The sequence below is a fragment of the Ochotona princeps genome, chromosome 4 (assembly GCF_030435755.1).
Source record: "Ochotona princeps isolate mOchPri1 chromosome 4, mOchPri1.hap1, whole genome shotgun sequence".
In the NCBI taxonomy this organism is placed as follows: Eukaryota; Metazoa; Chordata; class Mammalia; order Lagomorpha; family Ochotonidae; genus Ochotona; species Ochotona princeps.
In genome coordinates this window covers 48,967,679-48,993,701 of record NC_080835.1, presented here as the reverse complement: position 1 = coordinate 48,993,701, position 26,023 = coordinate 48,967,679, and the positions used below count along the sequence as shown (strand labels likewise).

General features: G+C 42.0%; 1 protein-coding gene across 3 annotated transcripts in view; it reads left to right on the top strand.

The window, feature by feature from the left end:
• Window positions 1-26,023, top strand: part of SYT9 (synaptotagmin 9) — a 327,980-nt gene that overhangs the window by 145,987 nt on the left and 155,970 nt on the right. For 2 of the 3 annotated variants that reach the window (XR_009245327.1, XM_058663452.1), the window contains exon 1: window positions 8,397-8,744. The exons of the other annotated variant lie outside the window; for it this stretch is intronic. Coding sequence is in view for 1 of the 2 variants with exons in the window: in XM_058663452.1 (XP_058519435.1) it covers window positions 8,600-8,744 (145 nt within the window). In the remaining variant the exon portion in view is untranslated. Of the gene's footprint in view, window positions 1-8,396; window positions 8,745-26,023 lie in introns of those variants that run through there. 3 annotated transcript variants of the gene reach the window in all.

Genomic DNA, 26,023 nt, shown 5'->3' with positions numbered 1-26,023 from the left:
ATAAAACAGTTATTTTGTAGTTATACTAAATTAGTGTAAGGCATAAAAAGGTGAAGAAATCTTAAATATGGAACTTAAGATCTAATCTAGAAGTTAAAAAACTTTTATGTGTGCACAATGAACTAAAGAGATACCTACACTACCATGTTCTAGCAGGACTGTTCACAATAGCCACAATTTGGAATCAACCAATGTGTCCATAATCAGATGAGAATACACACACATATACAATGGAATATTTTGCAGACACAAAAAAGAATGAAATTCTGCCATGTGCAGCAAAATAAACTCAACCAGAAGACACTGCGTTGAGTGAAATAATCCAAACCCAGAAAAACAAACACCACATGTTTTCCTCTATATGTGTGAGCTAATATTTTATAATACATAGCAAAAGAAAAGTAAAAAGAAATGCTTGTGTGTATCAGTATTTCTGCAAATACAGTTTTGTGAAACTTGATGTTATACCTTTGACAAACCACTGGTTAAGAATGTCATATTACTATAGTTTTAATAATCAGTGAGCACTTTAAAATTTACTGTGAGTGAAATGGTCATTTTATTCATTCAATTGTTTACAGCCATTGTCTGTATTTCTGTTAAACTCAAGTCTTTTTAATTTTACTTGTTAAATTTCTTAATGAAGTATCAAGCCTTTGTATTATAATGTAAATTTAAAGTATGTTATCTTAAAAACTAAAAATTTGGAAAAAAAAGAGACTAGGAGGGTATGAAAGAGAGAGGAAGTGGATATTATTCTGTTGTTAGAATTACACTTATAAGCAGCTAACACCATGGCTTAACAAGCTAATACTCTGCCTGCATCCTATTTGAACACAGGTTCATGTTCTGGATGCTCCATTTCCAATCTAGCTCCCTGCTAATGGCCTGGGAAAGCAGAGAAGAATGGCCCAAAGCTTTGGGAACCTGAGCCCATGGGGAAACCCAGAAGAAGCTCTTGGCACCCAGCTTCAGACTAGATATCAATTCTGGCCATTGTTGCCATTTGGGGAGTGAACCAAAGTATGGAAAATCCCTGTCTCTCCAATTTCTATAAAAATCGGCCTCTCAAATAAAATAAGTTTTTAAAAGAATTGTATTCACAAATCACATGAAATCTTTTAAAAGCTAACTAAAAATTAGAATAAATGCAAAAAAGCTTTAAATAAATAAAAGATAACTGTTTTGGAGAAAAAAACTCTGTTCCTCCCTATTCCTTTTCCTTACTCATTTTCCCTGCTCTGTGTACAGTTAAATTTTTATCAAAGCTATTTGTTACTAAGCAAAAACTCAGGAAATTGTTGAAACTCTTTACGTGCTTAATGCCATAATATTAAACCATAAACATGCACTTTGACCTCTTCCCTTAATAAACAGATATCTGAGTTTGGATTGACCTGCCAGATTCAGGAGGAAAGCCTGCTGTGGAAGAGAAGCAAAATGTTGGTTTTGGAAGTGTTTCTTTAGGCATCTCCTTGGCTAGTTGAGTGTTCTACGGCTGTTGTGACGCAGTCTAGCCAGTTTAACTTTTATCAATCCTTTCCCTCTGTGGAGTGACCACAGCAGTTATCCTGCCTAGGCTGAGGGTTATTAGCCACTTTGAATGACAATTCCAGAGATGCAAACAATATATTTTATTTTATTACTTTTTTTTAGTTACAAAAAGGAATGAATTATTTTTTTTTAAATTCATTGATTACATTGTATTATGTGATAGTTTCGTTGGAGCTGGGAATCACCCCACCCCTCCTCCCGCCCTCCCCCCATGTGGAATGTTCCACCTTGTTGCATATCCACTGATCAAGTACAGTTGAGAGTCCCTCTTTGCAAGCATAAACTAAACATAGAGTCCAACATCTTATAGTCCAATCTAGTTCCTCAGCTTCCTGGGGAGACCCTGTCTGGTCCGAGGGCAGAACCATCAGATTATCAACCCGATCAATTAAAGGCTCCAACATACCCTCAGCAACAATTAACTTCGTTGTGTAACTAATAGTTATAGTATTGAGTAACCAGTATGTTAAAAACAATTGCAATTTCTTAACCATCTTCTGTGATCATCTCATCAAACAATATATTTTAAAAATCATTTGGCAATGGAGGATGCTGGGGTTCAAATTTTTCTGAGGTTCAGTCCTCAGAAACCTCAACTCTGGGCTCTCTGTTGACCTTGTTCTGAAGAGATGACCAAATGTAGAACCATGAGTGGGTACTAAGAAGACACAGCAGAAGGATGTCAGGCTCTCTGACCCGGAACCCTGCCTTTTGCTCCTTTCAGTATAATCCTTGTGTGAGTGCCTTTTAAATGCTAGAGTAACAAATATATTCATTCTTTAAAGTGAAAGAAAAGGGAGCTAAGATTTTTACATCTGCCAATCATAAAACCATGAAGCCACTCACACAGCCCAGGAAGGGACAGGATGAGTTTTGTATCTTCCAGAACTTGCTGCTGCTAGGCTACATGGTGCGGTAAAACACACACACAGGCCAAATGGAACTACTCTGCTTCCACTTCATTTGTCACCCGGAAAAGGAGGAAGCTCAGATTCAAAAGCCAATTGATGACCAAGATGAAGGTCATTGTCAGCACACAAGCTCCAAGTCAGCTCTGGTCTCCTGGGCCGGCCAGCTGCAAAACACGTGTGAGGGATTAATACCTATTTGATGCCATTTAACAGGGATTTCTGTGCAGCCAATGGGAGTGCTAATTACTGGAAAGGGGGTGGACACCACCGAGAGCCAGTCATGCCCATGGAATCTGGAAACTACCTGGCAAGGAACTGAGTCAAACAAAATGGCAATTAATAGAACATTTTGCTGTGAGGACTCTCAGTTTCCCAAGGGCAGAATCTGGGTCTTGAGAGAGGGAGTGAAAAAAAACGTGGTTTGAAAGACTTATGGGATTCCACCCACTGTGTGAAGCTGCTGTAACTCAGAAGCCTGAAGCGCACAGGGAGCAGAAAGCACTGAACGCTAAATGCCGAACGACCACCCTGGGGGTGCTGGGCCATGTTTAAGAAGGAATGTTGGCCAGCTGGAGCACATTGTAGAAGACAGTGGGCAGGATAGAGAGGACTTGAGCAGCATCAAACAAGAAATAGGTAAACACATTGATCATTCTTACCCTGGAGGTGAGTGTAGCAGACTAGCAAAGAAAACCTGGGCTCTTCAGCCAGATACACTCAAATTTGAATCCTGGCTGTCACTAATTAGCTACAGGGCCTTAGGGAAGTGACTCACCGCCCCCCTTAAGATTGTTTCCTCATCTGTAAAATGGAGTCATAATATGTATCTTGTTAGGTGGTCAAGATTAATAATGAATCTAAAGTGCATGGTATATAACAAATGCTCTTTGACTATCAGTTACAAGCATTAATGTTATAACTCAGGGATATAATGGTTGACTTCCCATGTCTTCCAAAGGCTGTTTTCCTGTAGCGTAAAAGTGCAAGTTCTCAAACTCAGAGCATTACATGGCATTTCACTCCATTTGTGCTGTTAAAACATAATACCTAAGACTTGGTAATTTGTAAACAACAGAAATTTATTTTCTCATGCTTCAGAGGCTGGGCAGTCCAAGAATAAGTCTTTGGTATCTGACTAGGTTTTGCTTGGTGCATCATCATATGGTGTAAAGTGGGAGGGCAAAGAGACAAAAAGGAAGCCCAAATTGTGCTTATTTAGTGACAGTAAAAAAACACCCAGGAGGACAGAGGCCTAATTCTATGTTCATCTCTCTACTATACCTACACAAAAGCAGCATAATTGCTTCTTGTTGGCCCCACCTCTTAGTACTGTTATGATGGCAATTAAATCTCAACATGAGCTACAGTGGGTAAGCATTCAAGACCTAGAACCCAGAATTCCTTTTAGGAAATGATTGTGCAAGTCTGGGTGAATCCCAGAAACCAGTATTTCAGTGAGAAACTTGGGCAGTTCTGGAGCAGAGGCCCAATGAACCTGGCTTGCAGAAATGTTGCTATAAATAATCCTAAGTCTCTCCTATTCTTACCCAGGTTTCCTTCTGTACATCTTCTTTTAGATACCGCCTTCTCTGTCCTTCCTTCAAAGCCAAGCTTTGAAGCAGTGAGGTTTCCTAACCAGTCTACCAAGGAGGTGTGGTGTGCCACAAATGGTTTATTCTGGGCTGAGATCTTGATGCCTTAGTCTCAGGCCCTCCTGGCCACCAGCAGCCTTCTGTCTTAGCCCTGTGTACAAGAAGAAGTTCATCTTCTGACTCTGTTATGACAGGTTCAAATCTGAGAAGTACTGAGTTAGATCACAGAAATCATTGTTTATTTGTTTATGTACACCAAGGGCCTTGTGTTTTCTGAATCACAAGGGAGACCTCGTATTTGTTTAGTTAAAAAAATAACAGTAAATCCTTGTGAGCAGCATATGTAAGGCAACTCTATCTCTGCAATTTCCTATTACTGTTTAATCTTTGTTTATCTAATTCTATGTTCATCTCTCTACTATACCTACACAAAAGCAGAAGCATCAGTCATGTAGACATGGTGTCTGTTTCCAGTGTGTATTGTTACATTGAAAATTGCTCACAAACCACCATTTTATTGTTCACGATTCTATGGGCCAGAAATTTGGTCAGGACTCAGTGGGGATGGTTCATCTCCACTCAACTCTGGTTAGTTGGACTCAGTTATCGATTGGAAGGTCCAAGGCCTCAATGGCATGTGTGCCATTCAGTACAGGCTGATATGTCTGTACTGATCAGCTCAGGCTGTCATAACAAGGCAACTCTGTCTTGACATATCAGAGAGAAAATAACTCTCTGGTGATTATTTTTTAAAGATTTATTTATTTATTTATTTGAAATGCAGAGCGACAGAAAGAGATAGCAATCTTCTATCTGCTGGGTCACTCCCCACATGAGCATATTGGCTGACCCTGGAACAGGCTGAAGCCAGGAGCCAGGAACTCACTCCCACCTGGTCTCCCACAAAGGTGGCAGACACCCAACACTTCAGCTATCATCAGCTGACTTCCATGGCAGATGAGCAAAGAGCTAAATTGAGCTGCTGGGACTCAACCCCTAACTCTGATCCAACACTGGCCCCTCTGGTGATTTTTTAAAATAAAGCCACTAATCATCTTGGATTGGGCCTGCATTGTTATTACTCCTTTTAGCTTTTATTACCATCTTATATGTCCTATCTCTGAAGTCACGTTAGAAGATAAGGGCTTCAACATAAGAATTTGAGGGGACACAATTTAGGGCACAATGGTATCTTGGTTCCCTTGGATATGATAATTCTCCCCATATCGGCTCTCATTCTTTAGGTCCTGTTTTAGTAGGATATCCTGTAAAAGTTTCAGGGCTCAGTTTAGATTCAGCTCACAGTATCACTTCCACACATTCTGTTGATTATATTGAGTCACCGACTAGTCTAGATTCAAGGAGCAGGGATCTAGACAGAACTTCTTGGTGCAAGGTGTGGTAAACTCACATTGCAAAAGGAGGTATGGAAAGGGAGAAACAGCTGTGATCATCTTTGTGTTAAAACATCTACCACCTGACTTCATTTCTCCATATGTAAATAGGAAATAATGATGTCTACCTCCTGTGAGATGCTGTGACTAATATTAAGAGAGCGTGTTTAGGAACTCATTTTTTTAGAGGTGAAGAAGCTGGTTGGACTTTCTCATCCCCTCTAACAGTGCCTGGTTTAAGACCTGGCCCCACTCCTGACTCCAGCTTCCTGCTAATGTACACCTGAGGAGGCAGCAGGTGATGAACCAAGTAGTTGGGTCCCCATGGACATCTGGATTGCATTCTGGCCTTTGGGTTTGGTCTGGCCCATTCACACCTGTTGTAAGAATCTGGGGGATGAACTGGATGAAAGATCGATTTTCTCTCTCTCTCTCTGCCATTCAAACAGACATATTATTCAAAATGTGTTTAGAATCTACCACATTGTAGTAGATATGTAATATCAGTAATAAAAGACATACCAGTTGGCCTAATACTTTGTGACAGTGCTATTCTAAGTCATTTAAAAGCATCACTTTACCTCATGTTTATAGCAATCCAATGCAATATTAGTGTCATATGACAAGAAACCCTATACACAAAAGTGTTAATTTGTGTAGCGTTGTTTGCATAGTAACTAATCTCTTCAAATCTTCAGTGATTAGTCTGCTATATCCAAAGGACATTTGCTATTTTTTTTCATTAAAACTGTTTTTAAGGTGTTTCTGATAATTTACTCCTCCCTTTAAGGCCATGGCTTTCCTCTGTTCATTGTTCCTTCTCTGATGGCCTCTTTGCAATCTCCAACTTGTTAAACCACATTTCAAATGTCAAACTATGTTCCCATTTCTTCTTCAATTTATTCACTGCCGCAACTCGTTTCCTATCCTTCCATTGAGATTAACAGTCTCCCCTCACTCCTAGACTCTGGCCTTGTATTTCTAATTATTACCAAGGTCTCACCATATATGACCCAGGTAATGTGAAATTTCTTTTCTTCTTCATTCTGTTGGTTGTAATCTAGCTAATTAGTTCTTCCCCTCACTCCCCACTCCTTTTTTTTGAAAAGCAGAGTAAGGGGGTGAGGGAGAGTAAGGGGTGGGGGGAATCTTACATCTGCTGGTTCACTCCCTCAAATAGTTGCAACAGCCAGGCTGAACCAGAAACTCCATCCTGGCTTCCCACATGGGTTCAGGGGCCCAAATACATAAGATACTCTCTGCTGCCTTGCTGGCATTAGCAGGAAGCGGGGTCAGAAGCAGTGCGACTGGATTCAAGCCAATACTCCAACGTGGGCTTAATCCCCAGCACTGCAACGTAAGTCCCATAGTCAATATTTGAAAAGTTTTCCAAAGTTGGATGTCTGTGGTAATCAGATGTTAGCTGGTGATTTCTTAACTGAACTCAGCATGTTCAGTTCCTTTCAGTGTTAGAGTAGCATAGCCCTGCATTTCTTCACCCTTTAGCACTGCCATTATGATGCTAGCCTTAGCACCACACTCTCTTGCTGGTGCCTCCTCCACCATTAAATGACCTTTTTCTGCCTGTCCAATTGTTCCCATCTTGCAAGCACCACCATCTGGTCAACCTCCTCCCCAGGTTCCCCCCTGATGGTTTTATCTCCCAGTTTTCCTCAGCAGACTTCCTACCTGTCCTCATCACACTTTGGGACTACCCTGACCTTTACAATTTGGTATTTTTTCTGCTGTTATCATAAAAGCCCTTTGAAGGCCTAACACCATTTGCTGCAGGATTTCCCAGCCTGTGGCATGAGCACTCAATGAGATCCCAGGATACCTTCCTGCACAATCTAACTGGCTATCAGATGCCCCTAGAGGCAGCACCCACTGATGGCTAGGAGAAATAGACTGTGGTCGGGGAGATTCAACTCTGATTGTTCCAGACTAGGGCCCGAGCACTACTATGTATTGCTAAAGGCAAAAATGAAAAGAAAAACCAAATTTCCTCCCATACCACCTGCAGAGTTGCAAAAAAATGACAACAATCTCTCAGTTCGCCTTAGAAAAATAATAGTTATCCAGACCGTGCTGGACTAAGAGGCTTGAGACACAGTGTTCAGCAAACTCATACACAAGAAAGAATTCAGCACTTCGTGGTTATTCTGGGCTGGTTGCCTACTAGGTTGAAAGATGGGGAAATGAGAGCTGCCCTGCTGTGATCCTCTTCTTGGGGTGCTGGAGATGTGTTTGCAAATTCCCTGGTTTCCAATCAGTTGAGATCATCAGCCTGGACCCATGGAGCTCCAGGTAAGGGAAGCCTCTCCCTTTTTTCCAGGAAGCATTTGTTATTTGACCTTAGTTGTGATCTCAGTGCCTCCACCTTCTCCAAAACATCGCAGAGGTCAGGAGAATCGTGGTCCCAATCCCTCCTTTTGGGCATCTGGCACCTCGAGGCCCACGGTTTACATCCAGGTGGCGCTTTCCAAGTTCGGGGCAGGGTCTGGGTTCGCCGCATCTGGCGGGTGTGGTCCAGACTGCCGCCTTCGCGCCACTCACCAGAGACCACGTCTCGGACACACACTGTGAGAGGCGGTGGGCGGGAGTGCTAGGCTTGCTTGAGGGCGCAGGGCAGGGGTGGCGAGAGCGCCCGGAGCGCGCCCCCGCTCCGCACGCTCGCCGCCTGGGTGCGGCCGCTCTCGGCACAAGGTCCCAAGCAGAGTCGCGTGCTCCGTCAGGAGCTCGTGAGTGAACCTGGTCCCGGACCGGCCAGGATCCCCCCCCCCTCGGCGCGCACCTCTGACCCGGCCCCGCCCCCCGGCGGCCGGGAGTGGCGGGCGGAGCGCGCGGGGCTGTGCTGCGCCGCCTCTTCGGCGAGTCGGGGGAGGGACAGCCGCGCCGGGCGGGAGAGAGAGAGGGAGAGAGAGAGAGAGAGAGAGAGAGAGAGAGAGAAAGCCCGACTGACCGGCTGGCCAAGAGCTGCATGCAACCGGTGGGAGGCCCGGCGGGTTGGGGCTGGGGCTCCAGCCGCTCCTCAGCGGGTCCCCGGCGGCGAGCGCGGACGGCCGGGAGGCAGCGGCTCTGAGCTGGCAGGCGGAGGGCTGTCTCCTGCGCCCGCCAGCCCGGCGCGGTCCGAGGATGCGGGGGGGCGATGCCCGGGGCCAGGGACGCGCTCTGTCACCAGGCGCTGCAGCTGCTGGCCGAGCTCTGTGCCCGTGGGGCTCTGGAGCACGACAGTTGCCAGGATTTCATCTACCACCTGCGGGACCGTTCCAGACCCCGGCTCCGCGACCCAGGTGAGTGCCGCCGCCTAGCGCGTCTCAACATCGCTGGGCTGGGACTTGGGGCCGTTCTGGGGCCTAAGGCAGGAGGAGAGCGACGTGGACTGGGAGAGGACGGGAAAGGTAGTCGGGAGTTGGGGGGAGGTGGGAGTGGAGTAGCAGCCAGCGAGCTGAAGAGAAATCCAGAACCAGCGCGCCAGGGCCTGATGCTGGAACCGGGCGGGGACCCGGGCGGAGGCTGGTGCAGGAGGCTGAGTCCGTCGGGTGGGCTGGGGCCGGGCTGGAGGGACCACGCCCGTCACCTGCGCTCCGGTCGCAGGGGCTCCTGGAGGCGGCTCCCCCGGCTCCCAAGCTACGGAGCTGTATTTCCGTGGCTCCGCACCCTGCGTGAGGGAGGCCGCGGCGGCCTCCTGAGCTCGGGGAAATGGGGACGAGGCCGGGGGATTGGGGAAACTCCGGGAAGTTAGGAGTTGGGGATGCTTCCCGGCTGTGTCTGAATCCCAACGGGCACTGCTCATCCTCTGTCCTCAACAAGTTCCTTTTCTTGGTCTGAGGTGAAAAGAGCGTGACGAGACCTGTCGCTGGACAGAGTAAGGGAGCCACGGGTCCTGGGCCGCCGGGCCTGAAGTTGTTCTCTGTGGGTCTCCAAGGAGCCAAGGCGGCCTGGGCCTGGGCGTCCGCAGGACCGGTGGTCGCCGCCGAGGATGCTGGCCGCTTCTGGTGTACCCGCAGCTATCCCTAGTGAGAGCCGCGGAGCTCCTAACTTTATAAAGTTCGCTTGTTTTGGCATTGGGCCAATCAAGGCTGCAGGAGAGGGTTGTAGTGGAGCCATTAACTCTTCTTCCCAAGGGCCCTGGTTCTCCTGCCTTCTCATCCCTCACCGGTTACTGGAAGAGGTCCAGGTTCCTTTCCCATGTGAACTCCGAGATGCATCTCACCTGGAGAAATGCTTTTCTTCGGGATCCTCTCAACTAAGTACTTTTAAAGGGAAGCATGTAGTGAAGAGACTGTGAAAGCGGGCCTGAGAAATGGCCTTTCCCGCGGTATTCCTAGAGTTATTGCAGAGCAAATTATCCAGCTACAATTAACTACATTTTATCTAGTCTTGTTACATAAAAAAAGAAATCTACTTACCCCAGGGAAAATTAGAGAATAATTTGCTTCGGAAAGGAATTCACACAGTCTGACTTAGGATATTCGAAATAGGTGTGTGGAGTTAGGTCATTTGTTGAAAGTTCCTATCAGATTTTCCTTACTTGGAGTATTCCCCCCCTACCCCACGACTGAAGAAAAGATTGCTCCCCATTGCATGTGGTTATGCTAATTAGGGTTATTAAATAATCATTAATGTGTTAGGGGTTTCCTTGCCTGCCCAAACTGTGTGTGTAGACCCCAGATGGGAATTGGAGCCTCTCCTGTGGGGGAGCTCTGCCTGAGACTGTGCTAGGAGTGCACCTTAGTGCCTCACATGAACTGTTATCTTCATCTTTTGCTTTACCAGAAGAGAAAGATGAGGCCCAGCCCCGAATTGTGTGGTTCACATTTAGCGTCCTTTGGGCCCCTTTTAGTCCAGGGGCTGGACTCGGGTTCTGCTCAACTTCTGCCCAGCTAAGCCTTGAGGGAGAGTTGGGAAGCAAATAGTAATCAATGGGACTGCCTGGCTGCTCCTTAAGTTCCTGAACACAGCAGAGAGAGAGTGTGTGTTTTCAAACGAGGGCATGGGATTCTGAGGTATTGAGGTAGCCTTCTGGCCATTTGGTGTGTGTGGGAAGGTAGCCTGCTTGAGACAGGCGTGGAGAGCTGCCCTGTGCAAGGTGAGAGGAAATGGGGTTGATGATGACATCTGAAGTCCAGCCTCCCCTGCAGGGCACTCCAGCTCAAGTGAATGTCTACTTTGCCTTGCTCACAGTAATCAAATGCATTGTCCCTGTCCCTCGGAAACTGGTGGCTGAGGCTGGTGTTCAACCTCTGGGCCCTAAGAGCCCGGTGGCTGGAGAAGCTGCATGGCACTACGCTGTGGGAAGAGTGGCTGTGGTGTAGTGCAAAGCAGAGCATGCAGGTGCAGCAGCTCCAGAACCTGTCTCCCAGCAAGAGACTTTCCTTTCTATGAAGGAGTCTATCTGCATGACACATTGCAACTTTCCCTCTCTCTTCTCCATTCCAGGGCCACCCAGTGATAGCTAGGTTTTCTCAAGATCCATTAAGGACATTGGGCATAAAAGGAGAACAGATATAATTCCTGTGGACAGCAGACTGTCACTGCATCAAGGATGTTTGCTCATTGTTTTCAGGAGTCAGGGAAGGCTGGATCACACATCATTGGGCCTGGTCCATCGGAAGGATTATTATTAACCCAAGTAGCTGAAGTTCCCTGAAGGAAATAATGTAACATCAAGCTTTCCCTGACTTGGTGTTAACAGAGAAGTTGACTAAGTGTGATTTCTTACAGGAAACTTGAGTTGTAATCAAAACTGAATGTTGGTCTGTCATCCCTCCTAAACTGTAGAAAGTCAACTGCATGTGAGCTATTGTCTATAGAGAGTAGTTACAATGCTCTGTTGAGTGGTTTCATGTTATTTCATACCTGGGACATAAACTTGCAGATCTCACAGAAAAACTGTTAAAGAGAAGGTGCAAAGGTCCTGAGGTCAGTGCATATTTATATGATTCAAGATCCTGACTTCAAGGGATGCTGGACACAGTGACAGAGCTGTGGAGTGACAAAGAATATGGTCAAGGGCAGAGAGGGCAGATCATGCAGGGATTTGTAAATAAATATAAGGATTTTTAGTTTTACAATGAACAAGAGATGCAGTCATTGTAAAATACTGAGCCCCTAAATAACAACACTTTGATATGTTGAGAAAATAATTGTAGAAAAGGTGAAGACAGAAAAATCAGGTAGAAAGATATTTTAAAAATCAAGAAAGAAGTGATTGTAGCTTTTACCCAGAGCTATTGTAATGGAGGTGGTAAGAAGTAATTGGTTTATCTGTGGAATCTGAAGGTGCAACCACTCATATTTATTGATAGAGGGTCATGGAGTCTGAGGGAGGATGAGTTGAGGATAATTCCAAGGAGTTTGGACCTAAGCAATTCCATTTGCTGAGCAGAGGAAGATTTCAGGAAGGAGATCAGAGTAGCGAGGGATAATTGTTTTATTTGTCATTTTTGTACATGCTGTGTGTGTGGCACTGCGTTAGATAGTCAAGATGCATTGAACAGTGGGTGGCCTGAGACATGAACATATTCTTTATCATTTAAAAGGGAAACAGAGAGGAGAGAGAGAGAGAGAGATTCCCCTGTCCATTGGTTCACTGTCAGATGTCTGCAACAGCCAGAACTGGAAGCTAGAAACTCAATTCAGGTCTCCTCTGTGGGTGGGACTTGAACCATCACTGCTGCCTCCCAGGGTTCAGGTTACCAGGAAGCTGGAATCAGAGCAGAGCTGAGGCACTCTGGTATGGGATGTAGGAATCCCATTCAGAATCTTAATCCCAGATCCAACTTCCACCCCTGAATATCTTCCTTAACATCATCAATTGGTTTAACTCATCTTTTGTAATTGGATATTTAACTGTCAAGAGAGCTAATTGGCTGTAGAACAGCACTTATTTTTGGAAGGCTTTTCCCTTGTGGGGGATTAAAAGCTCTCTTAAACTACTACTCATTTATCTTGATTATACTTTTTGCAGTCAAAAAGAATTAGTCTTATCCCCATTTCCGTTATGCAACCTCGGCTAATAGGAGATAACTCTTTCAACTTCTCTGGGCCCACCGTTTCCACAGCTGTAAAAGAAGGGAGGATTGGATTACTGAACTTCTAGATTTTAAGCATGCTTTATCATTTTCCTTGTACATTTCTTCAGTGGAGTGCCAAGCATGTCTGTGCCAAGCATTCTATGTAGGTCATTTCACTCAGACCTCATAACAGCCTCCTAATACCTTGCTTCTCAAAGCACTCGTCTCTAGACCAGTGATAGCAGCAGCCTCCGAGAGGTTGCTAGGCGTGCAGGTTCTAAGGCCCAACCCAGAGTTACTGCATGTGAGCCTGCATATTCCAAACCATGGGCGAATCATAGGTACATTAGTACTTGAGAAACACACCAAAGTGTAATGGATATGTATGAGTAAACCAAAGTACAGAAAAGCCAACTAGCCCAAGGCTATGGATTCCATTTTTTAAAAAGAGTTATGTCAAAGTGTCTTTTTAGATTATCATAGCAGAATTTAGGAGTCATTGGCAATGAACATTTCCTAGGTATTGTTCATAAGAGCTACCCTTAAACCTACCTTTTCTATTCTGTGCTTATGTAATACAGTTTAATCCCCCACATAGGTTAAATTTTATAGAGATTCACCTTGGTATTTTGGCTATGAATTCCCTTATCCTGGGTAGCAGCTTTTCTATTCATGTTCCAACTTCATATTCAGAAATGTCTGCATACTCTCAGTGTCTGTACGCATGTCAGGGTGTGACGCAGAGCCTTAGGACTCAACATTAGTGACTGCACTGTCCAAATAATTTGACTGTAGCCAACAAAATAATTTGACTGTAGCCAACAAAGCTTTCTTAGACCACTGGCTTTTCCTTTTGAGTGCTCCTTAGATATACTAGAGAGAGCTCTAACAAAATGAAACAAATGAAAAGCTATCAATGATGGGGCTGTGCTCTGGACCAACTCCATCAGAATCTCTAGGTGTGTAGCTGGTATCAGTATATTTTTAGGTGCCTCAGTTGGCTCTGATGCACAGCCAGGTAGAGGAAGACTTTGAAGAACATCAGATGGAAGGTCATTCTACCTCACCTTGTTCATCTCACGTTTCTTTCTTGAAAAATCAGGAAAGGTGATATAAAAAACCTGGAACCTGTTAACTCTTGTACAATTAGAAGCCATATCAGCTGATTTTTAGCTTTCTTTGGACAGTATTATCCCAATGATTTATCTTTAGAACTCTTAAAAAAATTATAAAACCTGATACTTGGAAGAAGAGAGAAAAATCCAATAAAATATGTTCTATTAATATTTCAATAAAAGGCCAAAATGTGGGACCTTTACTAATGTCACTTTGTATTGAATTATAGTGAAATGACTTATTAGAAGATATACTTGTAAAACAATTATTAGTTATGTTTTCTAAGGAAAAATCTCCAAAGTAACCATCAGACTTTCTAACGCAGTCAAAGGAGAATCACTCTTCAAATACTGGATTTTTGTGAATAGACTTTGGCATGATTATATACAATGAGATTAATTTTTAAAAATTAATGTTAATTGCAATCAGGAAATAGTTTTCTAAGGACTGAGTAGCATATTGAATGTGCAGTATGTGAATTAATTTGCATTTACTTCAGTGACATTTTAGGGCTTCTTCATAAATATTTTATTTAAACAAGTGTGTTTTCATCTCTGTGGGATTCCTCTACATGGACCAGTGAGTGGTTTGGGCATGAAGCAATCACCAAGAGGGGGAAAAACAAAGGCAAAGCATGGTAAAGGAATCACAAGCAGTCCCGTGGTTAGCTGCCTCTTTCAGAATAACCGATCAAAAGCACAAACTTTGATGTTGGCTAAAATCTCTTAAGCTGACACTGCTGGGGAAGTCACCCAGAAATTCCCCGTGACATATGGAGCATAGAATTTGCTTTCACTGATAAGCACCCTGGCACTTTTGTATTTGTGTGTGCATGTCTGCCTTTCCATATGGTTTAAAAAAAAATCCTAAGTTTACAGGGCAAGGTGGATGTAGACAAAGAGGAGAAACGTGTGAGTTGGGAAAGGAGGCTTAGTGTTGCTTTCCTAAGGGTAAGTTGGGAGTTTGTGTTATTACTTTCCAAATGAAGTCGCACTTTGAGCTGAGGAGAAGTTCTTACTGTGCTAATTGATCCTCTTGGCAGCCATAAATGTGCATCACAACTGTTCCTTTCAAGGGAAGGGTTTTGTTTGGTTGGCTGTAGTGTTGGCTTTAGCCCAGGGCAAACCCTAAAGACTAGGCTTTGCAGAGCTCCTTGAAATATTCATGTGTCCTTGTGCATGTACTTTATCACACACAAACTTTTAGATCAACAATGACAGAAGTGCACCTGAAATAAAAAACAAAATCCCCCAGGAAATCTAGATGACAATAAGGAAGAGCTTTGGAGTCAGAATCTGATCCTGCAATTACAACTTAATCACCTGCAGCAAAGTAGTTCATTTTTTATTTCCTTCACCTTTAAAATGGTAGTTTTAAAGTAGGGTTGTTGTGGCACAGGGCCCTGAGTTAATGCTCAAGAAAGTGCCGAATACACAGATGTCATTGCTGGGAGTATCCCCTGCCCCTATGACATGCAGATTTGCATATGATTTTATTATTTGTAAGCATCTGTATTCAGAATTTCTCTCCTTTCTTTTTTTTAAAACTTAACATGTTACCACATTTATTAACTGTGTGTTCCTGGTCACATTACTTAACATGTGTGTCCTTGTTTTCTCATCAGTAAAATAAATTATAGTCTCTGGGTTACTAGTATCCAGATAAAATATAGGAAGAGGAAGCCAGTTCCAAATTGAATTTCAAGTAATCAGTGGATGATATTGCATGGAGGTTATATTTATGTCAGACAATGATTTGTTGTTACCTAAAATTCAAGCCATACTGAGCATCCTGCATTTTTATATGCTATAACTAGTGACCCTATACTAGTATCTATGTTGTAATGTGTATGGATGAACTAGTAGTACAATAATAGTAAATGTCTGAGGCCAGCCTATGGTATAGCGGGTTAAACCTCAGCCTATGGTGATAGTACCCCATATGGGTGCTGCTCCATTTCTGATCCAACTCCCTGCTCATGCACCTAGGAGAGCAGTGGAGTATGGCTCAAGTACATGAGCCTCTGCACCCATGTGGGAGACCTGGAGGAGGTTGCTAGCTCCTGGCTTTGATGTGGCCCAGCCCTGGCCATTGCAGCCATTTGAAGAATGAACCAGCCAGTTGTAAGACCTCTCTCTCCTGTCTCTCTCTCTCTGTCTTTCAAATAAATAAAATAAATCTCTTAAAGAACAATAAATACTTAATAAATAAGCATAATTGACAAATATGAAATTGTTATTGTAATGACTATATATATTCTAAAGAATAGGTATACTTTTTTTTAACTTAACTTTTTTTTTTTTTTTGCAAAGGTTAATTAATTTGCTTATTGGAAAGGCAGAATGATAGAAAGAGGTGAAGATGGAGATCTTCCGTCCACTGATTGACATCCCAAATGACCACAACAGCCAGGGCTGGGACAGGATGAATCCAACAGTTTGTGACTCCATCCTGGTCTCCCAATGGGTGGCAGGAGCCCAAGCACTTAAACCATCCTCTGCCTTTGCAGGCGCATTAGCAAGGAGCTAGATTGGAAACAATAGCAAGAATAAACAGGCACTGTGATAAGGGGTGCTGCCATGGCAGTTAGCAACTTAACTGTGTCACACAGGTGGTCCCATAACAATTTTGGGCAGAGGGGCAAACTAGTATCAATTTTTCATTAGAATAAATTGTATCTGGGCCCGGCGCAATAGCATTGCAGCTAAAAGTCCTCTCCTTAAATGTGCTGGGATCGCATATGGGCACTGGTTCTAACCCCAGCAGCCCCACTTCCCTTCCGACTCCCTGCTTGTGGCCTGGGAAAGAAGTAGAGGACTGCCCAGGTCCTTGGGACCCTATACCCGTGTGGAAGACCAGGAGAGCTCCTGGCTCCTGGCTTTGAATTGGTGCAGCTTCGGCTATTACAGCTACTTGAGGAGTGATTCATCAGATGGAAGATCTTCCTCTTTGTCTCTCCTTCTCTGTATATCTGCCTTTCCAATAAAAATAAATAAACCTTTAAAAAAAGAATAAATCATATATCTGTTTTTTCCCCTTCTTTCTGATAATTTTTAATGGTACATGGTCAGTCATGAGCTGAAATTGTTCTCCAGCTGATCTTACCAGCTAACCCTTTTATATGTTAACAGTAAATTCACTAACATTACATGGTATAATGTAAAAACAGGTTGTTAACTCGACAGAGTTTAAGTACTGAATTGGTTCATATTGTCTTTTTTTGTTGTTAGAAATGTACTTTTTCATATACTTTATCAATTTTCATTAATACCCATAATTTATGCAATTTTGTGTTATACCTAGATTTATAGAGCTAAATATAATTGTTCCAATCCTCAATTAACCTATAACATGTAATTATATGATATATAGAACACTAGAAACTGTTAATATTTATTAAAAGGATTTATTTTTATTTAAAAGGCAGATTTATCAACAGAGAAGGAGAGACAGAAAGAGAGATCTTCATCTGCTGGGTCACTTTCTAGATGGCCATAACAACTGGAGCTGGGTTGGTCCAAATTCAGGAGCTTTTTCTAGGTTCCCTAGGTGAGTGTGTGGGCCATCTTCCTCTGCTTTCCCAGACCATAAGCAGGGATCTGGATTGGAAGCAGATAGGCAAGACTGAAACTCGCATTTGTATGGGATGCCAGCACATATATGTGGTTGCTTAACCTAATAGGCCACAGTGCTGACCACTATGCTAATACTTTTTAACCAATGTCAAATGTGAGTACCAGATGAATTCCATTGTTAAAGAATAGGAAGACATCAAGAAAGGCACAATCATGGAGAAATGGGGAAATAATCTTACAAACAGAAGAACTTGGAAAAGGTCCTAAAATTATGGACTAAAGAACTCCCCTCTTTTTTTTTTTTTTTCAGTTGAGCGGCAGACAGAGCTGTATATTCGCATTCAGTCCTTAAATATCCACCATTACCAGGGCTGGGGCAGGTTGAATCCAGAAGCTGGGAGCTTAACTGAAGTCTCTTGTGGATGGCAGGAGCCAAATTACTTGAGCCATCGTTATTGCCTTTGAGTATCTGCTTTAGAAAGAAGCTGCATCAGCAGGAAGCTAGAGTCAGGTATTGAATCAGGGCACTGAGATAGATTACATTGCATCCTAACCAGTGTTTTAACTCCAGAAGGCATATTAAGTGGGCAACACTGGATAAAAGCACAGAGGAGTAGGCATGGGAAGATCAGTTAGCATAGGCAGAAGACTTTCATAGGATCACAGTGTAAAACACTATTTTATACCTACTTACAATTCCTCTTACATGTCTTCTCTGTTTATTCTCTATCTTGTGCTATTTTTAATTATATTCATGTCTTTCTCAATTTCCCTTAGTATGCTCATAGCAAGAGGACTGTATAGTGGATGAACTTGGGCTATATGCCTATAATCAGTCTGTTATACTGGACAGTCACATAAATTCTCAAGGGAAGTCAATAAATGGAATCATTGTAGCATTATTTCTCAATGCAAAATATTGTCTTAATTTATATGAGATATGTCCTTAAGTTTTCTTTCCCATCCTGCCCTGCCCTCACATAGCCTTTACTCTGTCTTCATTGATCTGATCAATCTTTTACAATTATAATTGAATTAAATTCATGCAGATAGTCATTGAGGCCTTCCAAGTGCCATGTACTAGATTAAGCATCAGCAATTCAGAAATACATTAGACATGCTTGCTGCCTCTATGGAATTGAGATAAAACAATCATTACAATTAATAGAGGAAAGTACTGGATACAGTGCAGGGAAAGAGAGGAATAAAGTAATTTTCTCACTTGAGGGGATCTGCCTTGTCTTCCTTCCCAGAGAAGTCTCTCCTTGGGTGGAACAGCTTGCCTGGAAACTGCTTGTAGGAAGGGCATTCTAGGAATTGACAGAGGTGGTAAGACAGGAAAGAGTGGATGCTTCATAATGGGAACTCAGGAGTGAAGGACATTGGGAGGAGAGTCTGCTCTCGTAAACACTAGTCAGACCAGGGGAGTTTCTGAATGTTGAAGTTCCACTGCGGACTAGCCTGGAGCAATGTGACACAGAAATCTTGAAAATAAGTACAACTTACAGTAAACTCAAACAATTCATTCTCAGCAAAGTGCAGCAGGGCTTTTTAGGAGGGCAAAAATTTTGTGAGTGCAGCTTCTCAGCTCTTCCTGGGAAGTGGGCTTCAGTTGGAGGTGATATTCTTCCCATCCAAGGTCAGGTGTTAGAACCACTGAAAGGAAGACTGCCTATCTGAACCCACAGCCAAGTATGCCTGAGACTCAAGTGCAGTGTCCTCAGAACGTTTTGAAAACTGCCTTTAGCAAATGTAGTCATCTGGTTCAAACACCTGGGTTCCAGACATAATTTCTGACTATGCCAACAATGACATCTTGCTTCCTTGCATGCTTATTTAATAATGAAAAAACAATGTGTTCAGTTGCATTACAATTGTCTGCTCTGTGGATATTCATAGTTTGTTTTTTCTGATGTTATAGGACCCAGAAGGAAGTAAGCATGGCAGGCCTGCCAAGGGCCCACCAAACCATGCTGTGGAAATGGTTTTTTATTCTGTCTATGGGACTGCCAAGTAACAGGCATGGTTCTTTAAAATAAAGGAGTTCGTACCCTTAGGTTGGTCACACACTGTTTGCCTTTCATAGTAGAATCAGATCCCCCTGCCAACCCTACACACATGAAACTTGTTCATCATGGGATGTACCTGGCTACTGAGCATGTGACTTTTTATCAGTGATAGCACTGCAGAATCGTTGAAGGGCTTTAAGTTGAAAATTGAAGTGAGCAGATTTAACTTTGTAATTCTAGAGACTGAAGTTGATTGGAGAAGTTATAATTGGGGCTATCATTCCTTTGTTCATTCCATGCTTATTGAGCATCTCCTATGTGCTGGGTTTTGCTGTAGGTGCAGTCATGAATTGCTTAATCACAGGGATACCTTTGGAGAAGCGCATGGTTAGGCAATTTGGTTGCTGCATGAACACCGTAGTGTACAAATACATAAACGTAGATAATACAGGTCAGTCACTCTATGTGGCCCCTTGGCATAATCAGGAGATGCACTAAACATGAGATATAAGGCTGCTGCTACTACTGTAATAGGACACATTGTTTTGCAGTTAAGATCTTTTCCTGTTAAGTAGGCATATTCTGTAAAATAATTCCTAATGTTTAGTAAATGCATAAATCAAAAACACAGTTGTTTATCATCAAGTATTGTGTATGATATCTGGGCTTTCATTTTATACAACAGCTCAGGAGGTTTGTTTACACTGTCATCATCACTAGAAACAAGTAACACATGCACTACGACATTAAAATATGCATAGTTTTTCACCTCCATTGTAATCTTCCAGGATCACTGCTGTGTTTGCAGTGTACTGCTGACGAAAATATTGTTGTGGGACACATGACTATATATTTAATTCCTAGAGGCTTAGATATGTAGTATTATGCATATAAACAGTAGTAGTTCATGCAATAGTGTTGAATGAACAGGAAATAAAAAGCTTATCATGTAGCCTACATGTTGGTTAGAGGAAAATGATAATGTACAAGTTAATTGTGTAGCGTGCTAAATGGTAAAATGTACCAAGGTGAAAAATGAAGCTTGGAAAAAGCATAAGACATGGAGGCTAGAATGTCATCACTGAGAAGTTGGTATATGTGTAATAAAGTCAGGAAATGTGCATATCAGAAAGAGGGACGTTCCAGGCAAGCTATCAGCAGGTATAAGTCTTGAGGCAGAATTATGCCAGTTATATTTAGGTATTAGTCAGGGGTCAGTGGTATTAAGTCTGGGCGGCAAGAAGGAAAGCAATCATATTTGCATTTAAGAGCTGGGAGCAAGAACCTCATTAGGGGTGTGGAAACAAGAGACTGAACAGATTTGGAAACTGGATGATGATGGTTGGGCAGTGTTAAAGGCTCTCTTAAAGTTGTTGATTTGGATTTCAAAGTCATATATCTGTGCTGGTGGGCGTTTTTCTCCTCCTACATTGAACTGTGTGTAGACCTGGAAGGGAGAGGGAAATTTTGCGTGTTTTTTAAAAGGATTTTTTGATTGTTTATTTGAAAAGAAGAGTTACAGAGAAAAGGAGAGGGAGAGAGAAAAGGAAGAAGGGCAGGGGTAAGGGTGATGGTGAGAGAGAGAGATTTATATATCTGATGGTTTATTCTAAATGGTTCCAATGTCTGTGGCTGAGTTATCCTGAAACCAGGCACTTAACCTCGCATGTGGCTGGCAGGGTCCAAGCATTTGGACTATCTTCTGCCTTCCTAAGTGTGTTATCAGGGAGCTGGATCAGAAGCAGAGCAGCTGGAATATGAACCAGCATTTATTCTAAGTGATCATGTCATAGGAAGTGGCTTAACCCATTGCACCATAAGGTCAGCCCCCAAGAGGACTCTGTTTAAACTAGAGTTTTATTTATGTGTAGCACTGTAGTGGTAGCAGAAGAATCAAGGGTATGAGGATGGAGTGACTGACTTCTAAAAGGTCAGTGAAATGTTATGGGAATAACGAGATGTTTTAGACATGGAAGAGGATTAAGGAGAGTAACGTGGTAGGGTTAGTGGGTTGTAGGTCCTGAGGCAGGGGATGGCGAGAATATTATTGGGAATACAGTGCGGAACAGAAGGCCAGAGAGTGGAATGTTTGAAATCAAGATGAGGAAGTAGCAGCAATTGTTGGTATGACCAGGTCCAGGGCATGATCTGTAGAGTGAGGCTCTAAGGTAGGTTAGAGGACAAACTATAAAGAGAAAGGCATGGAAAGAACTGATGGATCAAGATTTTGATCTTACATGGATAAAAGTTTTCTATTTGGATACTGATTAAGCAAGAATTATGACAAAAGCAGTATTGGATAAAGTGACAATAAACCAGCAAATGTCAGAAATAGGGAGACACAATTGGGAATAATCAACGATTGCAACAAGGATGGAAACTTGGGATGTGGAGGTACAATCAGGCAATGTGAGAATCAGAGCCCATGAATTCTAGGAAAAATAGCAGCAGGTGGACTATTAAATTTTTGCCTAAGTGTTAGTGTTAAAAGAATGTTTCAAGATGAAAGATAGCTTAACATATATTTAAGAGATAAAATAATATAGTAATATGAAATAGAGATTTCTGTTTCACAAAGTTCTAGCATATGTGCCTTGGAGGAAGGTCATATGATTTTTTAGGTCTACCACCAGAAGCTCAGCATTTTTTTTTTTTTTGGTGGTGAGAAATAGAGATCACTTTTTAACAATTTAAGTGTGATTGGGCTGGCCTAGTGTCCTAGCAGACTAATCTTCCACCTAAAGTGCCAACATCCCATATTGGTGCTGATTTGTGTTCTGGCTGCCCCACTTACAATCTAGCTCGCAGTTAATGGTCTGGGAAGACAGTCGAGGATGGTCTAAGGCGTTGGAACCCTGCACCCGTGTGGGAGACCCAATGGAATCTGCTGTCTCCCAGCTTTGGACCAGTGCAGTTTGGCCACTGTGGCCATTTAGGGCGTGAAACGGGGATGGAGGATTTTTTTTCTCCTTCTTTCACTCTCTCCCTTGCTTCCTCTGTCTCTCTCTCATTATATAACTTTGACTTTCAAGTAAAAAACGAAATCTTTTTTAAAACTGATTTAAGTTTGAGGATATGCATTACATCTGGTGCAGGTGTTTAGGGCTGTTGCCAAGCCTTTGTGAAGAAGTTAATGGAAATCAAGTGGAGTAAGGAATGCTTGAATTCTAAGGCCACTTCTAACTTGAAGGCTCTTGGAGAGTGGGTCTTTGTTCCTAGTGTGCATCACAATTAATAGGGAGATTTCTTAGTCTTCAGGAGTGATGGTAAGGCATCCCCACACATGATGCTGCATGCCCAGGTTCCTTAATAACTTGCAGTTATAGTTTTCATGATCTTTATCAATTGCAGTTTCACTGTCAAAATAAATACTCAAACTCTTGTTGCAAAACTTTTATAAAACATTAAGTGAGGAAATCTTAACACAAAAAATGTATATTTTTTGTAGCTACAAAGGGAGTGAAAGTCATCAGTAAGTACAGCTGCTATTGGAAAATAATTATTATTTATATTATATTCTATAATATTTTATATTATATTATAATTATTATTTATATTATATTTTTATGGCTGCTAACAATAAATTCTGTACAAATTTTAGCCATAGAATGAAACTATAGTATCCTAACACTAAGTAAAATCATGATTTTCCTTATTGCTGGACATATAACATGATCATCATTTTTCCTAATTTAGGACAACCATATGGTAAATAAACTTCATAAAAACTCTTAACTAGGCCATCAGGTAACAGATAAATGTGGCTATGTTTTTCTGCAGGCTATAAATCACCCATGCCTATATGCTCACTTGTTAGGAAAACAGGGAAACAAAAAAGAAAGCTCCGCATGAATGAAGAAACCACATTAGAACTGCTTTTAGTACTTTGTAAAAAAAAACTGGTTAAGCATGTTTTCAGTTATTTTTTCAAGTAATATGGGTGTCAATTGTTGGTATAACTGAGTTGCCTCTGAAGGATTCCCAAATTATTTTAGAGAGAACAAGAAGACTGTGCTGCTTGCTGTTCTTTAATCTGTTCCACTGTGACTGTTATTTCAGATTTAATGTCACTGTAATATCCCGAATTTATAGGTCATCCTTCTTCTGGGGCTTTTAAAATGCTTTGTGTGTATTACTTTAATTTTCAAAGAGCTAAAATTCATCATCTTATAGAATCTATTTCAGAGGAAGTCTACAAAAACTAGAAAATCCCCCAAAGCATTTTCTTTTTTTCCTTCCATATGCTGTTGGTAGCAGCATCCATTGATTCTAACTCCACACTGCTTTAGAGGCCATTTATGTGTGGATTACTGCAGGCTGCTCGGGGGAGGATCTAATCCCTACAGGTTCAATTTTAGAGGATCCATTCTGCAAGCTGATCAAGATTAAAAATTGCAGCTTTTTTTTCACTAAATTTGTTTTGGGTTTCATCTTTTAATTTTTATATGAGGTTATGCTTCAGCGATTCAATTTCAGTTGTCTTTCAGTGCCTCAGTTTGTGTGGGAATTAGGGAGTGAAATTGGGAAGGTTCACAAAGCAAAAGGACCAGTAAATGCCTTTCTAGTAAAAGGTGATGTCCTAGGGTTTACCTCACATCCTGTAGTGAAACAGAAAGCCATCAGAGTTGAGTCAGGGAAATTCCAGGAGAGTAGTCAATAGTGACCCTGAGAATGCAGCTTAAAGGAGGAAGAATTGTCACTTAGTTCCATTCAGGAAATCAGGGCAAGGACTGACATTATGGTATGGCGAGTAAAGCTGCCTGCAACATCGGCGCCTCATAAGGGCACTGCTTCATGCTGTGACTGCTCCACTTCCAAACCCACTACAGCCAAATGGAATTCCTGTTCCCTGGCTTTGGCCTGGATCATCCCATCACTAGCTGTTGTAGCCATCTGGGGAATAAACCAATGGATGGAAAATCCTGTCTCTCTTTTCTCTTTCTCTGTCTCCCTTCCTCCCCCCACCCCTCTTTTTTTCTCTGCCCACATTCTATAGCTCTGGATTTCAAATAATAAATAAATCTTTAAAAAAATCAGGGTAGGCATTTGGTGCAGTGATTAAGGCCCAGGTTGAGATGGCCGTATCCCCTATTGAAGTGCCTGGAATCAGTGCCTAATTCCACTCCCAATTTCAGCTCCCTGTTAATGTGGACCCTAGAAGTCAGGCAGTGGTGACTGCCTTTTACTGAGTCACTTTTACTAATGTGGGAGACCAGGACTGGGTTCCTAGCTCTTGGGGCTTCGGTCACTGTAGCCACTGCAGGCATTTGGAAGCATTTGGTCTTTTCTGTTTCTTATTCCCTTTCCATATTCCTCTTCCTCAATTTTTTGGGTTTGCTTTATTTTCTCACCATCAAATTGGGAAAAAAAAAAGCTCAACACACATTTTCACTAAATATATAAAAATAATGAGGGCAAAATATTTTCTGTGACTTTCATATTGTCATTTTGCTTTTTCTAGAGCCTCAGGCCTTGGCAAAATAATTGACATTCCTATGTTAAACATATTTAATGCAATGTAGGTCATACGGTAGCATCATTTTCTTCGAGAAGGTTCTTTTTCATTTCTTCAGCAACACATTAGTCATTGAGTAGCATGTTGTTTAACTTCATGGCATTGTTAATTTCTTTTTTCTCTCGGATGTTGATTTTGTTTTGTGGCTCTTCATTTAAGGGGATGTGTAGTAACTGTGTAATGGAGACTGTCATATCTAGTAGCATGTTATTTAACTTCATGGCATTGTAAATTTCTATTTTTCTTCCTGTTGCTGATTTTGTATTGTGATTTTTCATTTAAGGGGATGTACAGTAGCTGTGAAATGGAGACTGTCATATCCAGATGTGAGGATACAATTCAGTATGCATCCCTACTTCCAGACCAAAGATGGACTCACAATGAAACTGTTTTTATTTATTTATTTATATTAATTACATTGTATTATGTGACACAGTTTCATAGGTACTGGGATTCTCCCCACCCCTCCCCAAACCCTCCCCCCATGGTGGATTCCTCCACCTTGTTGCATAACCACAGTTCAAGTTCAGTTGAGATTCCCTCATTGCAAGCATATACCAAACATAGAGAAACTGTTTTTTTATCTTGACAGTAGGAAGCTGGACTCTGCCATTGTCCATGCCCACAATGATGGACATATGACTGTTTATGAAGAACTATAGCATAGTATAGTATAGTAATGTAGGGGAACTCAGTGAGGGGCTAGGGAACTGGGGAGGGGATGTGGGAAATCCCAGGGCCTATGGAACTGTATCATAAAATGATAATAATAATGAAGGCTATAAAATTAAAATAAAATAAAAAAAGAATTCATACACTTTAAAAATCATCTAGATAGCAAATCTGATGAAGAGAAAGTATGAAAAGCTTGCCATCAGTATCAGTTATACACATCACATCCTACATTACCACCCTGGCCTCAATGCAGTTTTTTGTTTTCTAGTAAATTTGCAGAGTGCACCAGCATTGCTACAAATCAGTTTTTTTTTAAATTTATTTATTATTTTTAATTCATTAATTACATTGTATTATACAAATCAGTTTTAAAACATTTCCATCACCCAATAGATCCTTCATGTCTAATCACTGCTAATGCCTATCTCACAAGACTACTACTCTACTTTTTTCTACGACTGTGCCTTTTTCTGAGACTGGGGTATTTCACTTAGTAGAATGTGTTAGAGATCTAGCCATGTTGTAACATGTATTGTTCTTTTCTATGAAGTAATAGTGCCCCAGTATATGAATGTACCACATTTTATTTATCCACCTGCCAGCTGATGTACATTTACTGTATATTGAACTTGTGGCTATTATTAAAAATTCTGCTAAGAACAT